Source organism: Falco naumanni, chromosome 7, assembly GCF_017639655.2.
Source record: "Falco naumanni isolate bFalNau1 chromosome 7, bFalNau1.pat, whole genome shotgun sequence".
Classification (NCBI taxonomy): Eukaryota; Metazoa; Chordata; class Aves; order Falconiformes; family Falconidae; genus Falco; species Falco naumanni.
In genome coordinates this window covers 66,921,232-66,947,966 of record NC_054060.1, presented here as the reverse complement: position 1 = coordinate 66,947,966, position 26,735 = coordinate 66,921,232, and the positions used below count along the sequence as shown (strand labels likewise).

At 40.6% G+C, this 26,735-nt stretch overlaps 1 protein-coding gene across 1 annotated transcript; it reads left to right on the top strand.

Moving 5' to 3' along the window:
• Positions 1 to 6: 6 nt before the first annotated feature.
• Positions 7 to 26,735, top strand: GTF2A1 (general transcription factor IIA subunit 1). Its single transcript, XM_040601527.1, has 9 exons — positions 7 to 291; positions 7,623 to 7,724; positions 9,436 to 9,643; positions 12,159 to 12,223; positions 14,405 to 14,480; positions 16,297 to 16,430; positions 17,182 to 17,502; positions 19,608 to 19,697; positions 24,206 to 26,735. Exons 1-9 carry the CDS (start codon positions 262 to 264, stop codon positions 24,311 to 24,313), a joined length of 1,134 nt encoding a protein of 377 aa, XP_040457461.1. The 5' UTR covers positions 7 to 261; the 3' UTR covers positions 24,314 to 26,735.

Sequence of the window (26,735 nt, the reverse complement as noted above, 5' to 3'; positions counted from 1 at the left end):
CCGCGTCCCCCGCTCGCCCTGGCCGCTCGCGCAGCTGCTCGCCTCTCGCTATATAAAGGGGCGAAGCGGGCAGAGCGGGCGGCTGGCGGCGGCGGCTGCAGCCCCGGGGCCGGCGAAGGAGGCCGGGCCAAGGCCGCGGGGTCTGCCCGTGAGCCGGGGCGGGACGCGCGGGCTCTGGGGGGAACGCAGCCGGGCAGGTTTTTATTGTTTTAGGGGCGACTCCCCCCCCCGCGGTTGGGGGCGTCCCGAGGGGCTCGGGACATGGCGAGCTCGACTAACACAAACCCCGTGGTAAGGACCGGGTCGGGGGGTGAGGGGGGCCCCGGGGGCAGCGCGGGCGGAGGGGGCTCGGCCGCCCCCTCCCCCGCTCTCCCTTCCCTCCCGCCGCCCGCCTCGGGCGGCCCCGGCCCCCGGCGGGAAGGGGCGGCGGGGGGGCGCGGGGCAGCCTCACCCCCGCGGCGGGGAGCCAACTTGTGGCGCCCGGCGGCGAAGGGAGGGGGGCGGCGGGAGCGGGGCGGCTGAGGGGGGCGGGGGGGGCGCGGGGGGTGGGGGGGGCTGGCCCCGCGGGGGGAAAGGCCGGGGCCGCGCCGCCGCCCGCGGGCTGGGGGGCTCCGGCGGGGAGGGGGCGGCGGGTGGGGGGCGCCGCCGCCGGAGGGAGCCGCCCGGGGAAGGGGGAGAGCCGGAGCGAGCGGTGGGGGAAGCGCGGGCGCTGCCGCCCGGCCCGCCGCCGTCCCGGGGCGAGGGGAAGCGGCGCCCCAGCCAGGTTTCGGTTTTGTGGCGGCGGCGAAGCCCGCCCGGGCTCCGCTGGAGCCATTTTATGTTGCTTTGTAAGAAGGAGACGATGGTTGCAAAGCACTTATCCCAGCCCGGCCGGACCGGCCAAGCCCTCAACTTCTCTCCGGCGAGCGGGGCAGTATTTATTTTAAAAAAAGAGACAAAAAAAAAAAAATACCCCCAGACCTCCCCCCGTCCCTTCTCGTGCTCTCTGCACCTCGGCGGTGGCTGGCTGCTGCACTCGTGCTCACGGAGGTTCCGCCACAAGCAGTCACACAGCCCGGCGCGGCCGCCGACCCCCCGGCTGCCGCGCTCCGCTCCGCGCCCCCTTGCGCGCCCCCCGGCCGCGACCCCCGCCCCGAAGCGCTGGAGGAGACAAACCCGGCGTCCCGGCGGCGGGCTCGGCCCCCTTGTTTGTGGCTCTCAGATCCATCATGGCTTCCCCCTGCCTTTCTGCCTCCCTGCTCCTTGTGTTCCTCCTCCCTGTGGCTGCCCTGTTTATATAGAGCTATTGCCGCTCTCTAATATAGACTCTGCTCGGATGGGAAGGTGCTTTCCAGCCCCACGTCACCGCCTCTCCATTTAAACACCACATCAGCCTTTAAATAGGGAGCGAGCCGCGGAGCGCGGGCTGGGAGGTGCATGCGGCCGCGGCGGAGGCTGCCAGGCGGGCGGCGTGTCCCTCGCATCCCGGCCGGGCTGCGAGCCGGCTCTGGCCGCCCGCCGTGTCGTGCCGTGCCCAGCCGTGGCTGCCTGCCCCGCTCCGGCGGGGGCGGAGGTGGCTCCCCTCCCGGGCACCGTGCTTCTACGCATTGCACAAAGACACATTGCATCCTCTCTCTCTTGCCTTTGGAACCGTTTACCTTTTCCTTCTCACCCCCACCCCCCCCGCCCTTTTTTTTTTTTTTTTTTTTTTTTTTTTAAAATCCCCCCCCCCCCCGGCATAGAGATAGAGCTAGTGCTCCCCTAAGCTCTTCGAAGTAGTTTTTCTCCTGGGTGGGGAAGGTTAAGAGTTTAAGCGGTTGTTACCCAGTACATCAAGGAGGGATGTGGTGCTGATTTTATGGTGCTTTCCCAAGGTCTGACTACAGCTGTCGCCCTAAAAGTAACGTTAATATTACTTTTGCCTACAGGTTGTGGGCTGCAGATACTGCTCAATGATTTCTGTGTGTTTTGGGGGACTGAAGCGTACAAATACTTTACAACAATCCAGGCAGAGCACAGGTTTTAGAATTTTCACTAATACTGGGTTGCATTGCAATGTTTAGCAAGCCACAGAACAGCGACACAGAAGAAATTGCATCCTAGTTTTCCTTTCCAAACCTGAAATTTTGAAGACCTGCCTGCAACTTAGCATCATGCAATTGCAAAGTAGCATCGTTGCTTTGATATTTTGTAAGGTTTTGTATTGGGAAATTTTAGGAAAGCAGTCAGCCATTATGTGCAGGGCAGTTACTCAGTAGGATGCATATCAAACGTGTGTGATGTGAAGCTGTTAGTTGTCCTTCTGTTTATAAACTTTTGACTTCGTTTTTTGATTACAAGACAGAGGGATCTGTTTCTGTACAGTAAATCAGAGGTTTTGCTTCTCTTTTTTGACTGAGTTAGTACTGAATTCCAAAATATATACATATCTATATTGAATAATCACCAAGCTACTTGTAAATATCTTGGATTCAACAATGAACCAAGATTTCCTTTCTCTTGGCTGTATTTCACTACCGGCATAACTTCCGTGAAGTTCTCTTGGAAGGTGTCTGTGTTTGAACGTTGTGTTTGGAATTGCAAAAGCCAAGCTTAGAATGAGCCTACTTCAAATAGGTACGCTTTAGGCTAATATTTCGGTTTAGTATTAAAACCTTGCCATGCAAATAGCACATGGGCAACTTTGTCAAATTCAGGTCTCGTTCAGCAGCGAGGATCAGGATGCTTGCCCTGGCATTACCAAAAATGAATACAAACATTTTGAAATCCTGTAACCAGGTGAGAACTTTAGGAAGCTAGACATCCAGTCTAGTGTGTTAAATACTATCGTGTCAGCATCCGATCAAATTGGGATCGCTAGGAGTTTGTTTTTCCTAATAAAGGACAAATATAAAACATTAACGGTCACATGTGCAGTATAAGATTTTGTAGGTGACAAAGGTAATTCTTTTGTAATAGCCCATGACAATGCAAAAACAGCTGAAATTTCCATGCTTGCAACGTAGATTATATGTGTTACTTCTTTTTACATGCATCTTTGACGTAGTTGCGATTAAAACGAGTTACCTTTACGGTGTGCTTTTCTAGCTGTCATCCAGCTAGCTTCCAGCTGTAACTGCACAGACAGGAGAAAGATTAGTGACATTTCAGGGATAACTGCAGAAGCAACCAGGATCAAACTGCTGTCAAATGTACAAAGCGTGCTGTGGTATCTCTCTCCATAATGTGTTCGTTATTGGAAACCCAAACTGCTGAAATGCCAGGTGTTGTGGTAATAATTACAGAGAGATGCAGGTTTTGTACCCTGGAAACTGAAGGAATGTAGGAAGTCTAAGCCCCTAAAGGAATGAGGCATTTCTTAAAATAGCTGACTGGTTGCTCCTCGGATTTGGGGGGGGGGGTGTGTGTGTGTGCGCGTGTGTAGCAGTCTCTCCATACTCGGGAGTTTTCTTTACAAGATGCACAGAGAAAGTGAAATATAATCGTTCCCTTATGTTCCCAGAGGGGGAAGTACTAGATTTCAAATATCTTCTATGTGTTTGTGGTTGTATCTAATAAATCAGGAATTTTAATTGTTGTCTTTAATCTATAGTAAGTGTTTGGAATAGTGTTTATTGAAGAGTGATTTGAGTATTTTGCTTTTAAAAGAGCTTGAAGTTTACAGCAATGTACTCTTTATGAGGGAGGCACTTTAATATAAACCAGATGAAAGCATGATTATTTTAATAGCAATCTTTAAAGTTTCCATTATGTTCTCATTGCTTTTTCTTACTGAATGCAGAGATTTACTGGAAAGCATAACTCACCTGCTGTCCCATCTTTAGATTTGTTCAGTAATTGTGTTCCAATGTTTATTTTTTAAGTAAGCAGCGTATGAAAATAATTTTGTCATTCAGCTCCAGAGTCTTAGGTGGTTTGTATAAACAGCTTGAGCATCGTATAAATAATGCTTAAAGCCAACACTTAGTGTATATCTAAAACAGTACAGTGTGCTTCCTTTTAAAGACCAGGGCTTAAGGCGGTTTTGTAATTTTACAGGATTTGCCTCTGCTGAGATAAGGAAAAAAGCATTCTGTGATATTCCTCAAAATTCTGCTGTGGAGGGCTCTTGAAGGCATTGCTGCTCCCACTGCGGGAGGTGGTGCATCCACCTGGGCTGGATGTTCAGCAGGAATGTACACAAGGGACTGTTTTGAACTAGACAGGATTTTTCTGAGTGATACATAAACATCTATAGGTAAAATCGGACATAATTTCATTATAAGTGTGCAGCTATTCTCTGTTCCCTTCCTTCTAATCATACAGCCACGAATGTTTCATATATTGTGATACTGCGTGATTAGAACAGCGTCCAAAAATTCTGACCCATCTTCAGATCCAGTCACTGTGTTGGCTCATGCAGAGAGAGACGTGCATGTACAAGTGGCTTGTGGTTTTGTTAACCTGCATTGCACCAGGCTCCCTGCACCCCAGTGGTGCTGTTGCTGTCTTTTGAGGGGGTCTCAGCCACCTCCTTGGGCTGCTGGAAGTTGTGCAGAAGGACGCTGCATCGACAGCAGAGTGAACATCTATTATTGTATAACCCTCCTTTTTCTGCTCTCTTCCTAAACGAATGCTGGACACTTAGAAACCAGCATCCTGCTGCTTGAGTTTTTTTTCCCCCCCTTACTACCTAGGGGAAAAAGGAAACGTTCCCAAGCAGACTGTTGGGGCTGTTGGGTCAGTTTGTTGTATCTGAATGTTGATTTTTTTTCCTAGGGCTTTATAGGCTGAGGAGGCTTTGTGAATAAACCTCACAAAAATGCCTGACTGAGGAGATAACTGCTGCTGGAATTTTTTAGGACCTATTTGTGTAAAATATGTTTTACTAGAAAAGTGGACCTAATAGATGATTTAAGGAGAAAGCACAGTCTCCATTGTGAGGGTATTTCGATTGTAGTTTCAGATATACAGGTAGTTCTCTTGACTTAAGGAAAGTAACTCACGCGCTTGAGGTTGAGCGTGTTTGTTTGCAGAATGTGGTTTTGGCATTAAGAAACAGATGCTTTTAATACAATAAGAAACACTATACAGAATAGGTTAAGTAGCATTTCTGCGCTGGTTGAATGGTATAAACCTTATGCAATCTGTTTAATTACAGAAATAATAGGGCTTAATAACATTAAGTAGAATGTCTTTTTGCATCTGCTGTGAATTAAATCTATGTGAAAAAATAATCTTGTTAATGATGCTTGGCATTTCTGAGTTACTCACAGATTTAAAGTACTAGAACTCAAGAGTAGTCTGGCTTTGACAGTCTTGTTTCCAGTGTCTCTGTAAGCACAAATAATGCTGTGCTTGAAGCCTGGGTGGGTGAGCATGCACTATTGTTTTGAAGGAAAAAGATCTGCAAGTAGTCTGGTATGGAGAAATTAAATTTTGGGTATAGATGCTCTGAATGTAGCTTTGAAGGCTGGCAAATTTACTCTGTTACTTGAGGCCAGAAAGTTTTTTTTAAGAGACAAGGAAAAAAGGATGATGAATTCTAACATTGCAGCTACTTCATTTGCAGCAGCATGTTCTAAAGCTGAAAAGTGGCAGACTGGTAACATGTAAAATGATGAAAAAATAGGATGCTGATAGCATGCCATTTGCCAAAATATTGATGCATGGTCAATAACAGAGGGGTATGTTGGGTTTTGTTGGTTTTTTCTGGCTTTTATTTTTCTCTTATCTTTTACCATGGTTTGGTTTTCGTTTTTGTTTTTGTTGGTTGGTTGGCTTTTGTGTAAGAAAAATCACTTGAGCAGGCCCCAGTGCAGAGATTGTTTTAAACACTTCAGGGCATAGTGCACTATAAGCAGCCATCAGACAACTTAGTTCCAGGCTTCCAAATTGGTTCTTTTCTCCCCTTGTAATACCAGTGCATTTCTTTTAGGTTTTTGGGTTTGTGTGTTTGGCGTTTTGTTTTAACATTCAAAAGTAAAGATGTTCAGCTTTTCTTGGTGCTTATTGGCCACACAGCTTTTTCCTGGACTAGTAAATCATGTGCTGCTATTCCCCCTCCGTTATTCCATAACATAGGCATAACAATTCCGTAACGTGTGTACAATATAATCTTTAGCATATCTGTAACAAATTCAACCCTTCTGGGATGCGTTAAGCAACTGCGTATGCATAAAATAAACATTTCAAGTGCATGCAGTACATTTGTGTAGCTCCAGCACTGCTGGGCTAACTGCATGTGCTTGGTGCAGGTTTTCTACGTGTGTATTAAAAGGCACAGCCCTCCTGGGGTGCCAGACCTGCTGTGTGATTGTTTTGCGTGTATACCGCATATCTGAGGTGTTCGTGGCTTCATTTGTGATTTACTGCTTAAGGAATTTATGGAACGAGGTAGAGAAAGATGTGGACTTGCAGAAAGTTGTTGCTACTTTCAGATCAGTTTAAAACGGTCTGCTCCCGGCCCAAGGAACAGCCTTGGTCGGTGAGGTATATACGGTTCACAGGCTGCAGATTGATCAGCGCTAATTAGTGAATGATCAACACTAATCAACTTACTAATTAAGAGCTGGTAGTCGCTACCTTGGAAGTAGCACAGATGTTTAAACCCAGCCAACATACCGTTGAGGTTCACGTGTAGGTAGAGAGGTCCAAGCTGTACTGTTTAAAAGGTACAGCACGTGCATAGTGTAGTTATCCTGTGGTCCTCTGAATTAAATTTAGTGCTTTAATCGGTAAGGATAAGTATTTGCATTCTCCTTTTAAAACTGTACCTGCATTTTAAAATTTACAGAATGATTGAGGTTGGAAGGGACCTCTGGAGGTCATCTTGCCCAACTTCCTGCACAAGCAGGGCCACCTAGATCCGATGGCCCAGGGCTGTGTTCAGATGACGTTTGAGTATCTGGGGATGGAGACTCCACAACTTGTTTTGGCAGCCTGAAGTGAATTGACAGTTCACTTTATCATTGACAGTTCAGGCATGAAATCAGCGTAATAGAATAATAATGTATTTGTAGTATTTCCCCCTGAAAAATTCCTAATGTGAAAACATAAGTACTGATTGAAAACAGAAGTATGTCTGGCCTAATACCCTGTCTTCAATAGTTTCTGTAAACAGATGTGTAAGGGAGAACAGGACATCCACATGAACGCTTCCAGTTTTTTGAGCCTTCAACTTTTTCAGCTTGAGATCATTCTGAGCTGTACTTTGTTCCTTTCCAACTAGCAAGCACTAACAAGTTTCTTTTCTCTGTATTTATCTAATATCCTTTTGGGCTTTTAACATTCTTTGACATGAATATTTTGCACACGTGCAAATATTTTTGCATGTTCAGTATGTCCATTGGCAAGCAGGAAACAGATTTACTGAATGGAGAATAATCTCCTTTTCTCTGTTTTGAATTACACTCCCTGTGGCTTGAAAACTCTTGTGCTGTAGTTATCTCGGCAATAAAGATAGCAAACAGTCCCCTCCCTTTTCTCCTTGTTTGAGCTGTGTCCCTCCTTGGGTATTTTACTCAGAAACATGCAGTGTATTCTGTAAGGGAGTTTTCACAAGTTTGTTTGTTGTTTTCTTTGCGGGGTGGGGGGGGGAATCTTGCTTTAATGTTAAAGTGATAAATGTCTTTCAAAACAAAGTTACTTTTTGTTTTTTAAAGCCTAAATTGTACAGGTCTGTAATTGAAGATGTCATAAATGATGTCAGAGAAGTTTTTCTGGATGAAGGAGTGGATGAACAAGTTCTTATGGAACTCAAAACAGTAAGTTGCAGCTTAAAAAGTTTTTTTTAATAGACCAGTGCCACAATTGTTTTTTCAGATCTGCTTACTGTTGTACACAAGACAATTACTAATTTTTAAGTAGCTAAGCATTGTATTAATCTGCATCTCTGTAGCTCCATACCATTTGAATTACACTGCTGTATAGAGAAATCTGCTCACCTTGTTTACTTTCCTTAATCTGGCGTGTCAAACTTGACATAAACTAACAGCAGGCATCCGAATTCACAGTGTAATTTCAGTCCCCTAAACATTTTATCTATAAAAGAGAAAAGGGAGAATATATTTATTTTAGAAGCAGACAGTTCTTAAGGTTTCTGTGCAGGAGAAGTATAGCATCTGCTCTGATGTTTTTGTCTTTCTGAAGAAGAGGAGTTGTGTTGTCAGAGTTTTGCATGTATGGTTTGTGGTTTGCAGAAGTACTGTTTCTGGGGGGTGGTATGTAATAAATTGCACTGGGTGCATCACCCTTTTCTGAAGCTGTCAGATTCAGAGTTGTTTCACATACAGTGGGTTTCAGCTGTTACTGGGGGTCCAGAAGTAAGACAGGATGTTGACATGAGCTCTGCTGAGTCTTCTATGACTTTCTTCAAATTCTTCCTGAGTAAAAGAAGCACTTCAGAAGGGAAAAGGCAGGGGAAAATGAAAAGGAAGAAATAAAGTAAAAGGTAACTGGGAAAGTAGGTGCCTGCTTAATCTTGGCTGTGGAATAAGGACTTCTTCAGAAAGTGGGATGTCCTGCACTCGGTACTTTTGAAGTATTGAAAGATGGATGGAATGGGAAAGGAATTTTGAGATGCAAATAGGTAAACACTTTTTTTTCCCCCATGAAACCATGACCTGGCTTGGTGGAAACTGAGTGAGTGCTATAAGAAAAGCACCTTGTTTTATGTGTCACAGATGTATTCTGCAAGTGATGTCAGAAAAGATTGAATGAGGAAAGAGACAAGAAAGAAAAAGAAGTATTGAAGAGAAAGGCTTGGGGAGCCCTAAGCAGGGTTTCAAATCAGGAGTCCTGGCTGCTGGTAGTCTTTTTGACTCTGATGTGTTACGGGGTACTTGTGTTGCTGTCTTTTTGCAAGAGCTTCTTTTTTGTATCTGTGGCTTTTCTTGGGAGACATGTCAGCTGACATTAAGAACTGAAGGGCTGGAGAAGCTGAATTTGATGTGTGGTAGGAACTGTGTAATTGCTTGTGCAGAGGCACTATCTTAGGTATACTGGTAGTTTCTGTTGAAGTGTGTTACGAGGCAGTAGTCTTTAAGCAACTTTTATTGAGGAGCTCCAGGAAGAAATGCCTTGAGGAAAGCTGTAGTAATTATTTTTGTGATTAAAGAGGTAAGAAAGAAAGAAGGTAGAGAAGTGAAAACTTGAATGCCAGTTTAAAAGTTACCAGCTTATTCATGCTTCTGTTAGGGTTGTTACGAATCTTCCACACTAGGAAGAAAGAAAGAATGTTAAAGCTTAAGCTTTGACTGACAATTCTTAAGGGATATTTAATTCTTCTTCTTAAAACGTTACCTCTGTGGAGTTATCTCTTCAGTCTGAATTTGCCTAAGGGCTTTTTGGGCTAAGTAGACGGCACAAGATAAACAGTGAAAACAAATTTGATTTTAGAATACTGTCTGTATATTGTTACAAATCCTGTTGAGTAAAAATGGTACACAGAGATTTCTCTTTCCTTTTCCAAATTAGCTGTGGGAGAACAAGCTGATGCAGTCCAAGGCTGTAGATGGCTTCCATTCAGAAGAGCAGCAGCTTTTATTGCAGGTGCAGCAGCAGCAGCAGCAGCAGCAGCAACAGCAGCATCATCACCACCACCATCACACACAACCTCAGCCGCAGCAGACTGTGCAGCAGCAGTCTCAGCCACAGCAGGTCCTTATTCCAGCATCTCAGCAAGGTCAGCCTTACTCTCTAATCTCTCTGGCAAAGGACTCTCAAGTTAGACCAACTTCGTGGCATATTCTGAATCTAGGGCAACATGTTTATCTGATGGATACCTTTATATCTTTGTGTTAAACTTTGTATCAACTTGCCTCTATTTAATGGGTCAAGAGAGCTATTTTGGTGAAAAATATCTTGGTATGTGTGTTAAGTCATATTCTTCGGAAGATTTTGGAAAAGCTGAATTCTTCTCTTGGTCTTCTGCTACGTAACTTGTGTTTTCAGAATACGTGACTTTCAGATTCGGTAAAAAAAACCCCATTAGCAGCTCTGTAATTTCAAGCCAATATACATATGCAGTTGACAGTTTAGTCATGAGATAGTAATGTCATTAGGAGCAAATTAATTTAAAAAAATATTATTGTTCAGCATAAGTGGCTGTTAGGATGTGAAAAATACTTGCATAACAGTCTTGAGTATATGTGGGAGATGGTTTTTCATGTTAAACAAGTTTCAAGTGACAAGCATAATGGCTGGGTATTTTTGTGGTCTTAAAAGATTGCACACTGTGTAGGTGTGGATGTTCAAGGTGTATTTTAGCTAGCCATAACAGTATTGCTTCTTGTAATTATTGTCTTGTGTATTTTCTGTTAATAATTTAAGGGAAACATTTCCACTAATTACAATTTCATTTGAAAACTAAGATAAATATGCTGTGTAAACAAATCTGCCACCTGTGAAGTGCTTGAGTTGATTTTTCAGTGTGCTATTAGCATTGTGGCATAAAATATTTATCTGTGGTAGTCAGTCACAGACTTCAGTCTTTATCAGATTTCGAGAATTGGAACCTACATTGTCAGAGGCACAAAAGTAGCTATGACTTCCCTGCTCCCCTCCCCCCCCCCCCCAAACCAACCCCAAAACCCAACCACTAACTCAGAAGAGAACCAGTGTGACAAGAACCTCTTGTTGGGGCTTTTTTTCCTTTGGTGTGGGTTTTTTTTTTGTGTGCATGTGCATGTTTGGGGTTGGTTTGTTTGTTTTGGGATTTTTTCTTGGTTTTGTTCTGTTACGTTTGTTTGTTTTTTTTCTTCTTACAGTATTTTAGCTGGAAGTAAATCAGTTTCAAGTGTTGGGATAAAATTAATTTTGAGTTTGAGTCCTAAATACACATGGCTTCAAATATTGTGGGTGTTTTAGCTTGAGTACCAGTCAGCAGAACCTGGAAAGTCTACTTACCAAGGCCTCTAGTGGCTCTTTAGCTAAATAGCTGTGAGTACTGACCAGGTTTCCCTCCACTAATATGGAGGTCTTTGTCCTCCTGTTAGCTTCTTGAGATGAATAAGATCCTGTATATATAAATTACTATATATATATAGTAATACACTTGAAACCAAGTTATTGTTACCCAGTGTTGTGGCTTATGACCAAATGACAGTGGAGGCTAAATGAAATGAAGATACAAAGCACTTTAATCACAGACATGCAGTTTTACGATATCCTTGACTTCCCTGTTCCATGGGAGAGGTGGTAGAGTGGTTCCTTGTGTGACCTGGTGCGGTCCCAGAGAGAGATCAGGACGATTGGCATGGTGATTCCTGCTGCCCTGTGTGTGGTCCTGGCACAGGGTCACAAGATTTCCTTGGGCTCTTTGGCCTTCCCTGGGTTCCCTGAAAGTTGGGGAGGTGGCCTCTGATCCCAGTGCAAGGTTGTGGGGCTTCCCTCCCCAGAATCTTTTCCAGAAACTCTTCAGTTATCCCCAGCATTCTTAAGTGTCCTTGGTTCTAGGACTGGATGGAGAACATCTTGTCAATGATTACTTTGTTCAGATTGCTCTGATGTTTCCCGGTTTATTGCCACTGATATTGGCCCTGGCAATCTGCTTGTTGCATAGACTTGGATGCTTTTGCACTTACAGATGATCAACAGATGTTTGCATAGTTTAGCTATTTCCTTTAGCACGCCAAAACTGTTTTGTTGTTTGGGGCAGGGGTTGATCATACTTCCATCTGCTTCTGCTACATTAGAAAGACAGTGAAGATCATGAGCTTACACTAACAGCTCTGCTAACTGGACCTAACTCGGGCTACCTGCTGCATCCTGTTAACATGTTCTTCATCTTGCAACAGCCCTTGCTTAATTCTGTTGTAAGAGTTAACCACTGTCAGCCGATGGGTTTGGAGAACTCTTGCTACTGGACATCAGCGAGTTTATCAACATTTCACTAGCACCGTTAATTTCAGAAATGGTAGTTTAAATCTTACTTTACCTGGGGTCAGAATGGGTAACTGAAGCCCTTGACATAAGGTCTTTAAAGCCAAAATAGCTGTATCATCTCTCAGAGCTGCTGTTCTGTATTGTATTGAGAGGAAAACTTAATTAAGATTAGAGACTGTTCAGTAGCTGGTTTTGTTATGAAGCTCAGCTGATGTTTGGGTGATGTTCTTTCTAAGCTACTTGGGCTTTGATGTTATTTTGAGACCAGCTGCATAGTTTTCTTGAAATGCTGTTTTGTTTTTTGTTGTTTCTAGCACCTCAGCAGCAGGTTATTGTACCAGATTCCAAGCTGATACCGCACATGAATGCATCAGGCATGGTAAGAAAAGCAGAAGTTTATACATATGTCCACTGTTGTTATGTAAGTTGTTTCGATTAAATAGTAAACACAAATCTGGTATTAGTTGTCAGATGCTGAAAAGTGGTGTAGAACACATTGGTAAAGCTGTCTGCCATCTTTCTGAGTTTTGCTGCTGCACTGACAATCTAGGAACAGTAATCCAGGACTTCAGTTTTGACAACAAATGTAGGACTTACCTTGATCCTCTGCCTTAATTGTGTTTAACCAAAACTTTTTTATTTTTAATCAGAAATTGGAATACTTTTAGTATGAATCTGCATGACGATGTGTTTGTCATATACCAACACAGCACTGTTAACTGATGGAAGCATACTGTGTTTGTTAGATGCAGGAAAAAGTATCAACTACTCTGAAACTTCAGCTTGTATCAAATGAGAGATTATTTAGCAATTCACATCCATCTTTTCTGATCACGTTAATTTGATTCACTGATTCCGTAATAGCATTTAAAATGGAGTCTACTCGTTTACACTTTTCTTGCAGTTTTTATCTCCAGAGGTTAATTTTGGTTATCTTATCTTGCTTTAAACACATAATTTAAATTATGACTTAATTAAAAAAAACAAACAAATGCTTGCAAGAAGGCACTGATAACAACAGCTAATACAAGTTAAAATGTATATTAACACCAGACTTTGTTATATTCCTACGACTTTTAGGGTAAAAGGACATGAAACAAAGTTTCATGATTTGTCAAAGCTGCAGCAGCTTTTTTAGCCTTCACATTGCTGTTACCTGCTGACCTTACTACAGGAAAGAACCTGAACTTCGTTACTTAGAGTGATTTACTCAAGAGGCTGAGAGCATGTCAATGTCTGCCTTTTTCTTACATGTTTTACAGCCATTTCAGTGTGATTTTTAACTTCCAAGTCCCAACAGTTAAACATTCTTCTTCTGTCTCGTTCAGTTTAGATCTTCTTGGTGGTGGGTATTGCGAAAATGAATGCCATGCTTTTAAAGCTCTGCTGCTGTCAAAATGTAGATGAATTGTACGCTGCAGAAGGCTGCCGTTCAGTAAATAGCTACAGAATCGATTTGGAATTATTGTGTGAATTTATTAGAAACATTTAAGTTGATATTAAAGAATGGATCTGACAGACCTTGAATCCCTTGGAAGGCAGAGAGCGATGAGAGTTTATTCGCCTGCCTTTGTCTGGGACCTGAGGATGCAGACAAGGGCTTTTCAGTTTTGTTTGGCGATCCCTAATTTTGGCAGTTGTAATGACTGTATTGACCAGCCAATATGGGGGGATCATGTTTCTTACGAACAGGAAGTACGTGCTCTGCTCAGTAATAAAGTTTAAATCCTTTCAGTAGCAAAGAGTCATCGGCCATGGTTCCCTTCTAGCGGGGAGAGGGAGGCTTTTCCATAGACAGCTCCAGTTACACCCTCGAAAGGGAGAGGCCCTCTGGAGAAGTCTATCTCCCTCTGCGAGTTAGGGACCTAATGCAGATTTTTGTGTTCAGAGCTCCCGTGGTGGATGTTGGAATTCAGTTTCCTTGTAAGTTCAAATCATTACCCATTTTGAATCTTCGGCTTTCTTTTCTAACCAGCTGTCTTGAGAGAAAAAAATCAGTCATTCTGTGAACAGTCAGTGTACACTGTGTGCGTATATTCACTCAAGAGAGCTGTGTATGTGGGACTTGAAATGCAAATCATTTACAGAGTGAAGAAAAGTGCAAACCTGATTACTACTCCTTGTGAAAATAAGACAGGCAGACATGATTGTTGCTTCAGTACCTTATGTTTCTTCAGATTTGTGGGCTCGTATCTTTAGCTGCTTTGAAAAAGTGTAAGTAAAATTGCCACATGAGCAATTCCAGTGTTGGACTCTATTAGATTGGCAGAGGAGGAAAAAAAAATCTGCTGAGCTTGCAGATAAACCAAGAAACCACATGGAGCTGGGTTAAGGTATGACACTTAGTGATTGTTGCTTCAACTTTCTTCCTACTAAGGAAGAAGGAAGATAATTTTTGTGTGTCGTATAATGTGCAGTTGATTAATGACCGCATTTCAATAGCTGCAGAAACTTGTGTGCAAACGTTGTAAACGGCAGTAAAAGGGTACATATTTTCAGGTAGTGTGTCGTGAGATGAAACACTAATGTCTGTGGTTAAAAAGCTTTTCTTGTATTTCAGAGTGCTGCAGCCACCGCAGCTACATTGGCTCTCCCTGCTGGCGTTACTCCTGTTCAGCAGATACTTACAAATTCAGGTAACTGTCTTAACATTGAGATCCAACAATGGTTCAATGGCTTTGAGGGTGCTGGGGGGGAGAAACTGGGGGTTTTACTCCCTGCCTTATATTGTTAAAAAGCAGAACCTGGGAATCCACCTCTAAAAGGTAGTGCAACCTCTTTGCTGGACTCCTGGATTCTTTTGCTCACTGACTTGCTGGTCTTAGGAACCTTGTGGTTCTGACCTAATGGTGGTGTGGGTTAGATTTGGTGCAAGTTTCCCCGGCTTCTCACAGAAGCACATGAAGCAAGAAGGCAGGCATTTCTGTCTCTCCCCTTGGCGTATTCCTGAGCTTTGCGATGCATGATCTGAGCACAGATACTAGACTGGTTATAAAAGAGCAGGATCGCTTCATCTGTGGGTTCAGATGAGGAATATCTTCAGGTTACTCGTACCAGCTAAGCACACTCAGTGGAATTTCTAATTTTGCTGGCAATGCTAATTTTATTTTAGATTTATCATTTTTAAATATTGTCGTGCTGTCCATTTAGAATATTATTAGATGTTACTTTATGAACAGCATATTTGATGCTTCATGTACTTCTGTGTTACGCTGGTTTTTCTAGATCTGTTCTGTGTGAAGAGTAAAAGAAGATCTGTGAAACCTCATTTTCTAGAATCAGTTGCTGTTTTTGCCAGAGCAATTCATCTAGTCTGCTCAGAATCACCTGAGACTTAACCTCCCTGCTTTTAACATTTCAATGTTTAATAGATATATGGTTGAAACAAGACTTAAATGTCTAGCTGTTCTAGAAATTCTTCCCAATTTTTAAGGAAGCAAATCTATGTTTGTCATAGCGTAGAATGATCTGCAGCTCCTATTTGTTACTTTTCTTATGGTCATAATTTTTTTTTCCCCCTTACAAGTATTTATAGTATGTTTTCTTAGACAAGGAGCTGGGGTTCCTTCAGATATGCATAGTTATTTTGGTAAATAGGACTTCACATATTGTTGTGGAGGGAGAACAGGGAAAAAAATCAATCTTTGAGGGAAACTTATGAAGTTCAGGATTATGTAGTTTAGTTTCTTCTCCTTCTCCATGTTTCTGATTAGAAGTGTGAAAACCTAATGTTGGAATATGTCTTAGCTTTTGCTTGTCTGAGTCAGAGGCCGTCTCCAAAGGTGTGTGAGTTTTAGATGACTTTTGTGAAGTGAGGAAAAGTATAAAATGATAAAGCTATAGGATAATAAAAGGATATAGAGTGCAGGCATTATGGGAACAGAAAGGAGAGGTGGATAATAAGGACAGATTTTTCCAAAAGGCGACTGCGCAATAATATTGCAAAGAAAGTTAGGCATAGAGGAATTTCTTGTAATGTGGTAATTGGAAGGAAATGGATTTGAGGAAGGGACATCGTCTGAGAGGACCCTGGAAATACCAGTGTTACCAGTGGGTAGAATTTTTGTGGTGTGAATACCTGTGTTCCTATTTTGGTATGTGTTCCTTTGTCTCGCTGTAAAAATCTATCTTATGAAACATGAGGTATGTTCATAAGTGGGAGCTAATATTTAAAATGCTGTGCTGTGTTAAAGGATTACACTTTGGCTTGCATATGCAAATTTATTTTTGGATTGCATACCTCATGATGGTATTTAGATGGTAAAAATCCTATTAGTTCTTTGTTTCTGACACAGCTACTGTGGCATAGTATCTTTTCACTCACAAAAGTGAAACAGAAATGGCTCTCCTTTAATCGTCATTGGTGTTCTTCAGGGAAACAAGCTTCTAAACTAAGATAATTTAAAAAGTCAATTTCTACATTTGATTAATTTGATAATTATTTTATTACAGGCCAGATCCTCCAAGTAGTTAGAACTGCAAATGGAGCTCAGTATATCATTCAACCACAGCAGCCTGTTGTTCTACAGCAGCAGGTGATACCGCAAATGCAGCCTGGTGCAGTACCAGCACCTGTTATACAGCAGGTAAAGAAAAATTTTTGAATAGGTACACTTGAAAGAAAAACATTATAGTAATTTAAAAAACAAAAACTACACAAAAAGAACTGTGTTAATAAGTGTGGTTTTAGAAGCTAATTTTGAAATGTCATTTTCAATGTCACTTTTATTCTTGCCGAATTCTGTCTGCAGTTTAGAATTTCTTCCATGCATCCCCTGATGACAACTATATTATGTGCATAATCCTAGTATACATCCTTAAAAAACATGCATATTGGTTAAAATGATTCAGTGTCACATAACATGTAGAAGAAAATACGTAAATGAAACATGCACATCTGCCTTGGTTATTTTAGTAGTAAACACACAAGGATTTTTGTTCACCTACAAGGTCAACTGAGTCCAGACTGTGTAAGCATTGAATTTAGCCTTGTGTCACAGTTCTGCAGTGTAAAGCATGAATAACAATTTGTAGAGTTGAAAGTTAAATGCTTTATAGAAAAGGTTTGAAAATAATCTTTACTTGAATTTGAACAGTTTTTCTGCTCTACTTGGAATTCAAGTGTGATGGTAGTGCTAGTGTTTTAGGATGGAAAAACAGTAAGTTTTCTTATATTTAGCAATGCAAAATGCAGAAAACGAACACAGAGTAGTGAAAGAAGGTATGTTATTGAAGATTAGTGCAAGTCAGATTGATAATGCTTTAATTGTTTTTGATAAGTGATGTGGTAGTCTTGTTTCGTTAGCAGCCACAGTACTTGCAATGATATTCCATCAGGTTTTGGCTCCTCTTCCTGGAGGGATTTCCCAGCAGACAGGAGTGATTATTCAGCCCCAGCAGATCCTGTTTACAGGAAATAAAACACAAGTCATACCTACAACAGTGGCTGCCCCTACGCCAGCTCAAGCACAGATTCCTGCAGCTGGTCAGCAGCAACCACAACAACAACAGGCACAACCGCAAGCACCACTCGTGCTCCAAGTTGATGGAGCAGGGGACACATCTTCTGAAGAAGAAGAAGATGAGGAAGAAGACTATGATGATGATGAAGAGGAAGACAAAGAAAAAGATGGGGGTGAAGATGGCCAAGTTGAAGAGGTAAACTTAACATTATTTCATAAGACTGGGGCATGCTTGTGTTCGGTTTTTTTGCAAAATTTGAAAGAAAATTACATGTTTCAAATTATACTATATCCCAGTAATGTTGAGAATACAACTTTTGTCCTTGTACTTCAAGTTCTTTATTTCCCATGTTGAAATTGTGGAAACTGTATTATCAAAGCACCTTGAAATGCAGTGGGGGAACACTGGGGACGCAGTAGAACCTGTTCATTGTCATGAATGGCTTTTTGAAAACTTCAGCAGTAATATTTCTGATGTTATGGAGAGGTTAGCCATGAAATTATGAAACAAACAAACGGTTGACTCCACTTGGGACTGAGCGTGTACAAAAGCAAGTTGTTGGGAAGATTGACAAAAGGGAGAGCATGTATTTAGTTTGCTGCGGGGACCACTAGGTGGGGTCTGACCTGTATCTTTCTCGACTATTCCATTGCTTTCTGTTACACTAGAGCAAACCTGAGAACTCAAATTTGATTATAAAGCACCTTCCAGAAACCCATCTGACCCATCTGACCTGATTTAATTAAATCAGGAGATAGGAACAGAAGCGTATGTTCTTCATAACTTGCTGGATTCTTAACAATATGTGCTTAATTCAGGCTTTGAATTTGCTTGGTTTTGGACTTGAGCCAGTGGTTCTTAACTAAGGTTTGGTGTGTTGCACCAAAAAGCCTCAAAAGAATAAGAAATAAAAAAACCCAACAGTGTGTGTGTGTGTGTTGGTTAAAAGTACTGTTATTTCAGTCTCTGACAGGTAACTTGGCACTCCCTAAATCTATCCCTACATTACATTTTGAACTGTCAGCTCACTTCCATAGTTCTCTGCAGCCTTTCCAGTTATTTTAAAATGCCAATAATGAGGAGCACATGTAGCATTTCACAGTCTGTATCACTCGCGGTATATGCAGGTAGAACTTCTAATTTTTATCAAGGAGTTAAAATCGAGTTTTCTGTAGCACATCTACAGTGGTGTCTAACAGTATTCCATTACAACATCGCTTTTCCGTAATATTGATCAGCATTGATGTCAGTTTGAATGTCTTAATGATTGCCTTATTAAGTATAGGTCATCATGCTTAGATGTTAAGTGTTCTTTAACAATGCCTTAATGCTAGCGTTCTTGGGGATTTTTTTTATATGCTAAGACTTCATTATCAGCATGCCAGAGATCTCGTGTTGGTTTTGCTACGTTTGTTCATCAGCTGTTACTTAATGAGTAAAGTTTTTGTAGTCACTTACAGCATTACTTTGGAAGGAATTAGGATGGTTAGGACACCTTTTTCTTCTCTCACTAGCATTTCCTCCAGGATAGTTTACATATTTGGGAATAGGTAGGAAGATGACGATCATACAGGAGACTTCAGAAAAGTTGTTCAGCATTTAATATAGGTTATTTTAGCATTTGAAATGTTTGTTATGTACATGAGATGAAAAAAAAATCATCAAATTTCTGCTGGAACAGAATGCTAGCAGGAAGAGTTAAAAATGAAAGTAATTTTTAAGGAACATGAAAATGCGTTCTAGGAGCTCTGGAGAAATTATTTTGGATGTGTCTATGCCAGATCATCTTAAACCATCCTTTTTTTCCCCCCTCCATGTTTCTGCATGTGTTGAGGTCTGTTTCTGTTTGTGGTGCATCAAGTGTGACTAGGTCGTGGAGTGTCTGTTTTTATTGGCACACGGGGAGTGATGTGACTAACGTCACCTTTCCACTGCTTAGATGCTATAGAAAAATGAAAATCTGCATAATGATAAATTTTTTGTAAAGACAAATTGCAAGCACCAGAACATTTACAGTAAAGGAGCAAGAATGGTTGTGGTGCCAGAAGGCTGCAGCACCTGGAATCTGGCCTGGACACTGAAGGTCCAGACTGAAGTTGGTAAGGATGTCTTCTCAGGATGCAGGGCTGGAAGGAAGTGTATGTACATCAGCCCTCTGCTGGAAAGCCTAATATTCCTGTCTCAGATGCGTTTTAGCTCCTGTAGTTCATAGACAAGACTGTAGCCTCATGTGAGTAATCAAGGTAACAGCTCTGATCGTACTAAACAGCGTAACTTTTTGCATCATGTGCTTCTTTCAGGAGCCTCTTAACAGTGAAGATGATGTGAGTGATGAGGAAGGACAAGAACTGTTTGATACAGAAAACGTTGTTGTGTGCCAGTATGACAAGGTAATCTCTCCGGAACAGAATCCAAGAATTCTACTTCCTCTGTTCTTGCTATCAAGTCGTAATTTTAAAGTATTTGTGACTGTCAAGTACAGGTAGATCTGTAAAGATGATAATGTGAATGGTAATATAAGAATTAGCGATTGTTTGTTTTTAAAACTGGTTTGCAGGACATATTTGTACTAAATTTGGTAATGAGTAAAGCTTAGAAAAATTTGGCTGCATTTTCTTTTTCTTTATCATGTCTTTTTATGACCTTTAACAAAAGGTCAGTCCTCTAGGTTCAGGGGAAGCGAACTATTATAAGCAAGTTTCTACATTTGCTGTAGCCATGAATGAAAGAAGCAGTCGTTACGATTTAGACTTGCAGAAAACTGTTCTGTGATCACTAAAAATAACCTCTTCTTGATGACAGGATAGTTATCGCAGGAGAAGGCTCTTTCTGTGCTGTGCATTCTTTACTGTAATGGCAATGTGGAACACTTGCTTATTTTGCTTTAAATTCTGCTGAACTGTCTTGCCTCCTCTGTAATGACTAATTTCTTCTTGCACATTTGCCCTGGGTTATAAAAGGATTCATCCATGTCTGGAATTGTTTTAAATGTCTGGAGGATATTGGACACCCTTTTACTGTGGTAACATGCAGAAAGATTATTTAGTGTGGATTTTCTTTCTTTTCCTGTGTTAGATTAATTGGACTACAATGAGTAATGATCTTTTTTAAAGCAGAAAAAAGCTGTAAGCTTATTGAATAAAAACTCCTACATGATGTAGAATGGCTTGATGAGAAAATCTTCAGTTATGCCCAGACTCTGCTTAGGCTTGTCATCAGATTCAACAGAGAATTCAAGATACAGGGAAGTCCTGTCAGGATCTACATTCCAGCCATCTGTCTCCTCCAGACTGCAGTCCAAAACTTGTTAGTTTTGAGGCAGTTCCTGAGGATAGTGAGGGACCTCAAAACAGCCCTCAGGAAAGCTTGTTAGGAGCTGCTAAAGCTGAGCAACATGAACTGCTCTGAATTCCTCACCCTCTTAAAAGTTAAGAATGTGAACCCAGTAGGGAACAGTGTCCATCGTTAACCCCTAGGGCCAAGCGCTCTGAAAGGAATTCATCACTTATCAAACGATTGTGGTTCAGTTTGTCTCTATAAAAACGTACAGGATCAGCTCACTTGTTCTGAGCAGAGTCCCCTCGTGCACAGTGTCCTGCGTCAGCTGACGTGGGTGCCTCTGGGACAATGAAACAAGGGCAGACAAGTAGCGATACTCATGTAGAGGATTTCACCATCCTTCTGTGAGGAGGGTTTTTTCCTTAATTTGACAGAAATTAATTTGATTCTTTTCTGAATCCTTGTAAACTTTGTCTTTTGACAAGGAGCTTCATAAATGAATTATGTGATGTTTGAAGAATTACCTCGCTTTTAACCCATTAATTTCATACCATAATTCCTAGTTCTGTATTTGGAAGTTTCCTCTTTCTTTCTTGATGCCTTTTATGATATTGCAGACCATCATAACCATCCTCAAACACCTCTTTGAAATCAGAGCTATGTTTCGCTTGGCTGTTATTTGTACATCTGTCCAAACGTGATTATTCTTACTTGTGTTCTCCAGATCTGTTTTATTCTTCTGTATCTTACTTGATACAGGTAGATAAGGTTGAGGAAGGATCAAGCTATCCGTAACACGGGTGAACCTACAGTTTGTTAAGTGGTGTAGCAATGTTCTGTAGTAGTTCGTTCGTGAACACAGAGCTGATGTTCTCATGGAAAAGTCTTAGAACACTGGGATCTTGTCCCTGACTTGTAACTGTCAACTCACACCCATTGTTTTTTCTATCCATGTAAGTTGGAATTTTTTCCATCCTTGCTACCTTCATATACATTAAATGCCACCATTGTTCTGCTACACAATGAGTTAGGGCAGTAACATCGTTCGTTCTGCAGCTCGTCAGTAGCTGTTCTTTTGTATCATCAGAGACGTTTTGTCATTTTCCAGATGATTAGTGAATTCTTAAACCATGCAGACTCCAGCTAGCACAAATCTCTTCTGGAATGATCTCATTTCACTGTAAAACAGTGTTCTTACCCTTTTTTTCCCATCTTTATTCAGTTACTTATTCATCCGAGGACCTTCCTTCTTACCTTATGACAGCTCAGATGGTTCTGATGAGGGATTTTTGTGGAATGGCATTTGGAAGGGCAAGTAGAGTATATAAGCCAGACCTTTCCTTGTTCATTTCTTTGCTGTTGCCACTGACTTTTTAGCTTAAAGTGAACACAGACCAAACAATAACAACAACAATAAGAATAATAACAACATAAACAACAATTATAACAACGATAACAGCAACAATAATAATAATAGATTGAGTGCTATGGTCATATCTGTTCTGGTGCTACTTTACTTTTTTTTTTTTCTATACCACTGTGTAGTAGATGGTGAAACTTTCTGTCCTTGCAATGAGGTTTCCTTGTGTTTATGCCCTTTGTAAAATTTTCTTAACATTTTTAGATTGCGTAATTACATTTTTATGTTTTATTTGCAAAAGTTTATGATAATCTTTTACTCTTTGGACAACATTTCAGCTTTCTGAAGGATCTTTGCTTTCTTTGAATACCTTGCTGTTCTGCTTCTTAATTGTACTTGTGGTCTTTCCTCTTTTGGATGCCCTGTTTGATAGGTGGCAGGTATTTATCTGCTCTGTGCTTACAGTATATGGTTTTTTTTCGGTTTGGGTTGGTTTTTTTTTTTGGAGGGTGGGGGGTTGCAAAATTTACTATTCTACTTTCAGACTGAATCTTGTTCAGTTTCCTTTATTTTTAAATTAAACATAAGAACATAAATTCTGTAAAACACCCTTCTAGTGGATTTACCAATGATGTATTACCCCTGGAAAAATGTTTGTCTTGTGTATTTGTTGTTAGTGCTGGTGATATTTTTCTGACTTAAGCCCTGTACAACACCGTCTTGGACCCACAAAAGGATTGTGTGTTTTGTGGGTTCTTGACTTAGTTTCTCTGTGAAGTAGGACTCGACTGTATAGTATCTAAAACACCCTCAGTGCTGCACGTTGATGTTATGCTCAGGAAGCATAAGATAATTGAAGTCTTCCAATACTACAGCTGTTTCTTTTCCTTGTGTCTTCTCTGATCTCCTTCACCACATTGGTCGGCCTGCTTCCTGTAGTCAGGTGGTATCTTTTTGGGAATGGGCATGAAGAAAAGAAGTTACTTTTGTATTGAATATTTTTGTAAACAGAATACGAATAAAACTTCTTTTAATATTTTTTTTTCCCCTTCTATGTGAGTGGTGTGGCACTGGAGCAGATTGCCCAGAGCAGCTGTGGATGCTCCATCACTGGGAAGTGTTCAGGGCCAGGGTGAATGGGGCTCGGAGCAACCTGGGCTGGTGGAAGGTGCCCCTGCCCATGGCGGGGGGTGTGTGGAACCAGATGATCTGTAAGGTCCCTTCCAACCCAACCCATTCTATGATTCTAAGATTATTATTTTTTTTTCTGTCGTAGTATTTCTTGGGTTGTTGCAAATAGCTTGACTGATCTCACAGTTTAATATCAAAAAATTCGTTCAAACAAAGCCTTAAAAGGGCCCATATTTTAATTGGGAAGACAGTAGGTTAAAATCGAAGATTCATGCCATCATTCCCAATACTGGACATGTTACTTCTCTCACTTGACGCTTCACAGTGAGAACTGGAACATAGATCATATGCAATGACTCACCATTGAGGAGAAATTCTAGAACATAAGTCTAGTACATATATTCTCTTATCAGCTTGCATATTTTGTACCACAGAGATTTTCAGGCTGAAAACTATGTAAATAATCTGCTTGCCTTTTAACCAAAACTGAAATTTTTGGTAACCTGGAGTCCAACTCTAACATTACAAGTATAAAGCTGAATAGGCTTGCTGTCTACCTAAACATAACATAGTCAAACTAGTTTTCATGCAGAATGGAATTCAGACAAGAGGTGCAAATACTAAAACAAACAAAAAAACCCCAACAGCTAAAACTTAACATTTGACCCTTTCAGGGCTGGTTTAAAATACTAGTCTTTCTGTTACAGTGGTTGAAATGGGGATTTCTGGCATTCAAGTGAGTTTTGTGGCTGTTGTAATCAGAGATAATTTAATTGAATATAAGGCAGCTCAGGTGGATATATCTCCTTTCTTTTCAGTCACCTCTAAAAATGTGCTATATGCTTTGGATTTTGGAATGCTTTTGTGCTTGCATGGGTTTGTGACAGTTGCTGTCCCTCGTTTAAGAAAAGAAAGTAGAATATACTGCTATATGCATAATTAGGTTTTGTTTTTCATAGCTAAAGGCAGAACTGATTTTCAAGATATTTGTAGTAATATATTGATGTATGTCTAATAATTTTCAGTTTTTCTTGCCCTTATGATTTACTTATTTATTATAGATGATATTACTTACTGTTACCTATTTCTCATGCATAGTAATAGTTAAACTTTTTTCCCTGTTTTTAGATTCATAGAAGTAAAAACAAATGGAAATTTCATCTCAAAGATGGCATCATGAATCTTAATGGAAGAGATTATGTATTTTCCAAAGCCATTGGGGATGCAGAATGGTGAAGTTTTCAAAGACAAAACAAAACAAAAAAACTCCCTGTAAAAGGAAAAAAAAATCAGATGCAGGAAAGGTTGAGACTTGGATGTATACTCCAATCAAAATGTGTATCTGCACATCAGAAATAAACAAAAAGCAAAAGTATTGGAACAAAGGTAAAACGTGGCAACAAAGACACTACTTCAGATGAGCAAGCCATGGACTGTAGCAGCTATAGCATTGTCTGGGAGCTGGTTTTGTGTGTTAGGAATACCTTAATTATCAATTCTACATACAGGTACCTACAGCTGGTATTTAGCATGTAAGGCTTTGTTCCCCCGCCCCCCCCCCCCCCCCCCCTTCCCTTTTTAAGATTTTAAACTACTTCTTCCACTGATTGAAGGAACTCTTCCCTTTGATAGATTATTAATCTGAAAATGCTTATTGTGTGTACAAATCTTTGCTTTGAACACTTCCTTTTGGTAGTGAGGATGGTCAGAATGTTACTTAAAACTGCGTGCAAGCTTTGTACAGAAGGGTAAGAATTAAGGTGTTAAATTTTAAATAACTTGTATAAGGAAAATATTTTTAATTCTGATATGCTCATTAATTATTATATCTATTTGTTGTTTTCAGTTCAGTTCCCCATAAACAGGTGGTTGTTTCTAGCAGTTATGAAATGGTAAAATGATCATTTATATTTCAAAATTATTTTAATTTTCATGTAAGTGATATCTTCTATTTAGGACTGTATTTTTTAAATACTAAGCACCTGTAGCTCCCCCCACCCCACCCCACCACCAAAGTCAGATTGCTTAACTTGTTAATTATATTCTTGCTGTTTGGTGGTGGTTCAGCATCACTGAACTGAAACAAGTAATATAGTTTCCATTGATTTTTTTTAATTTTTTTTTTTTGTTTGTTTTAAAAAGGCATTGGAGACCTTTTGAATCAAGTATGTAGGTAATGGCATAATAGATGCATTCCTGCGCCTGCTTACTACATATGTAGTCCAGACATCCACGAATAATTAAACAGACCACAAGAATGACTAAATTTTTAATATAGAAAATTGCATAAAAATTCTAACATCCTGGCTGCAACTCTGTTAATCAAAGATCTGCTTTACTAAAAATTATAGCCATAAGTTACCTGCAGCAGTTAATCTCTCTAAAGTTTCCAGGTGGCATGTAATTTCATGAAGAGAGCTGCACAGCTTTAAGAACACAGATTTTGTTAGAGTATCTTTAGACTGTCTTGGTAACAGAAGATCAGGCAGTCGGATGCACTAAACCTTGTGTAGTCACTTTTTCACTTGCCTTTTCCAGAGGTGTGGTTTTGTGGTGGGTTTTTTTTGTTATTGTTGTTTGTTTGGTTTTTTTTTTTTGTTTCTTTGGGTTTTTTGTTTTTTTTTTTTGGAAAAGCAACAAGGTTGCTCCCCCCCTCCTTCCCTTCCTCTCTTGAGAAGTGAACACCTTTTCTTCATGCATAGGTTATTCTTGCAAACCTTGCTTTTGGAAATGCAGTTACTTTTGAATGAGGAGAGGCAATGGGCATTATACTTCGGAAACTGTTGAGGAAGGAATGTTCATGTGGCTCGCCATTTCAAAAAAAATGTCATGTTTCATTGGGTGCTTGGAATGATGATGAGAAAAGGACACAGTGAAGATAATTTTAACTAAATTGGGGAAGATTTTCAGAAGCAGACGTTTTGATCCATGATTTCTGACATCTTTTGCTTGAGAATGAAACTTTTTAAAGGTTATTTTAACAAAGTCACAAGTGTATTTTAGCAGTGTATAAAGACTGCTCTAATTTTCATTCTCGTGACGTACTTGCCTCCACGTGCATTCAGAGTCTCAGTCGTACATAGAAAACTCAAAACACATCGTGACGAGGGTTTTTTGTCACTGTGGTTTTGTACACCTGTGCTCTCATTGATACAGACTAAAACTGCCTGTAGGCTACGTCCAGAGCCGTGTGGGTGGTAGTAAGCCATCTACGTACGTAAGCTTTATGAAAAGTTACTTGATATTTCTTTTAATTCATTCTTAAGTAATGGAATAGTCATTTAGAGTGCGTTTTTGGCTTGGGGCTTCAAGGTATCTCAAACTGATCGGTGTTTGCTTTCTTCTGAACAAAGCAGATACTTTATTTTTATTTTTTTACCACTGTTGACAGTTCTATGTACAACTGCAATGAAACTAATAATGTACCAATTAATTCCTTCCCTCACCTTTTCCATATCTGTTACCAGTAAGTCTTAAGTAGTGGACTTCAGAGAAATTCCCGTAATGCTGCACAACCAAACCAATAAAAGGAAAAAAAATCCCTTAAGTTATAGATTCCTTTTTTTACTACTGGAACCCAGATTACTTGTACAACACTTGTTTTCCTACATCTTAGTGATTTTTTTCACCCCCATATACTAGAAGCTGCATAGCCTTT

Excerpts from the sequence above, each read along its gene's own strand:
- GTF2A1 (XM_040601527.1), top strand. The coding sequence starts at position 262 with ATGGCGAGCTCGACTAACACAAACCCCGTG. Across the intron at positions 7,725-9,435 it reads TTCTTATGGAACTCAAAACA|CTGTGGGAGAACAAGCTGAT; the intron begins GTAAGTTGCAGC and ends TTTCCAAATTAG. Across the intron at positions 9,644-12,158 it reads TATTCCAGCATCTCAGCAAG|CACCTCAGCAGCAGGTTATT; the intron begins GTCAGCCTTACT and ends TGTTGTTTCTAG.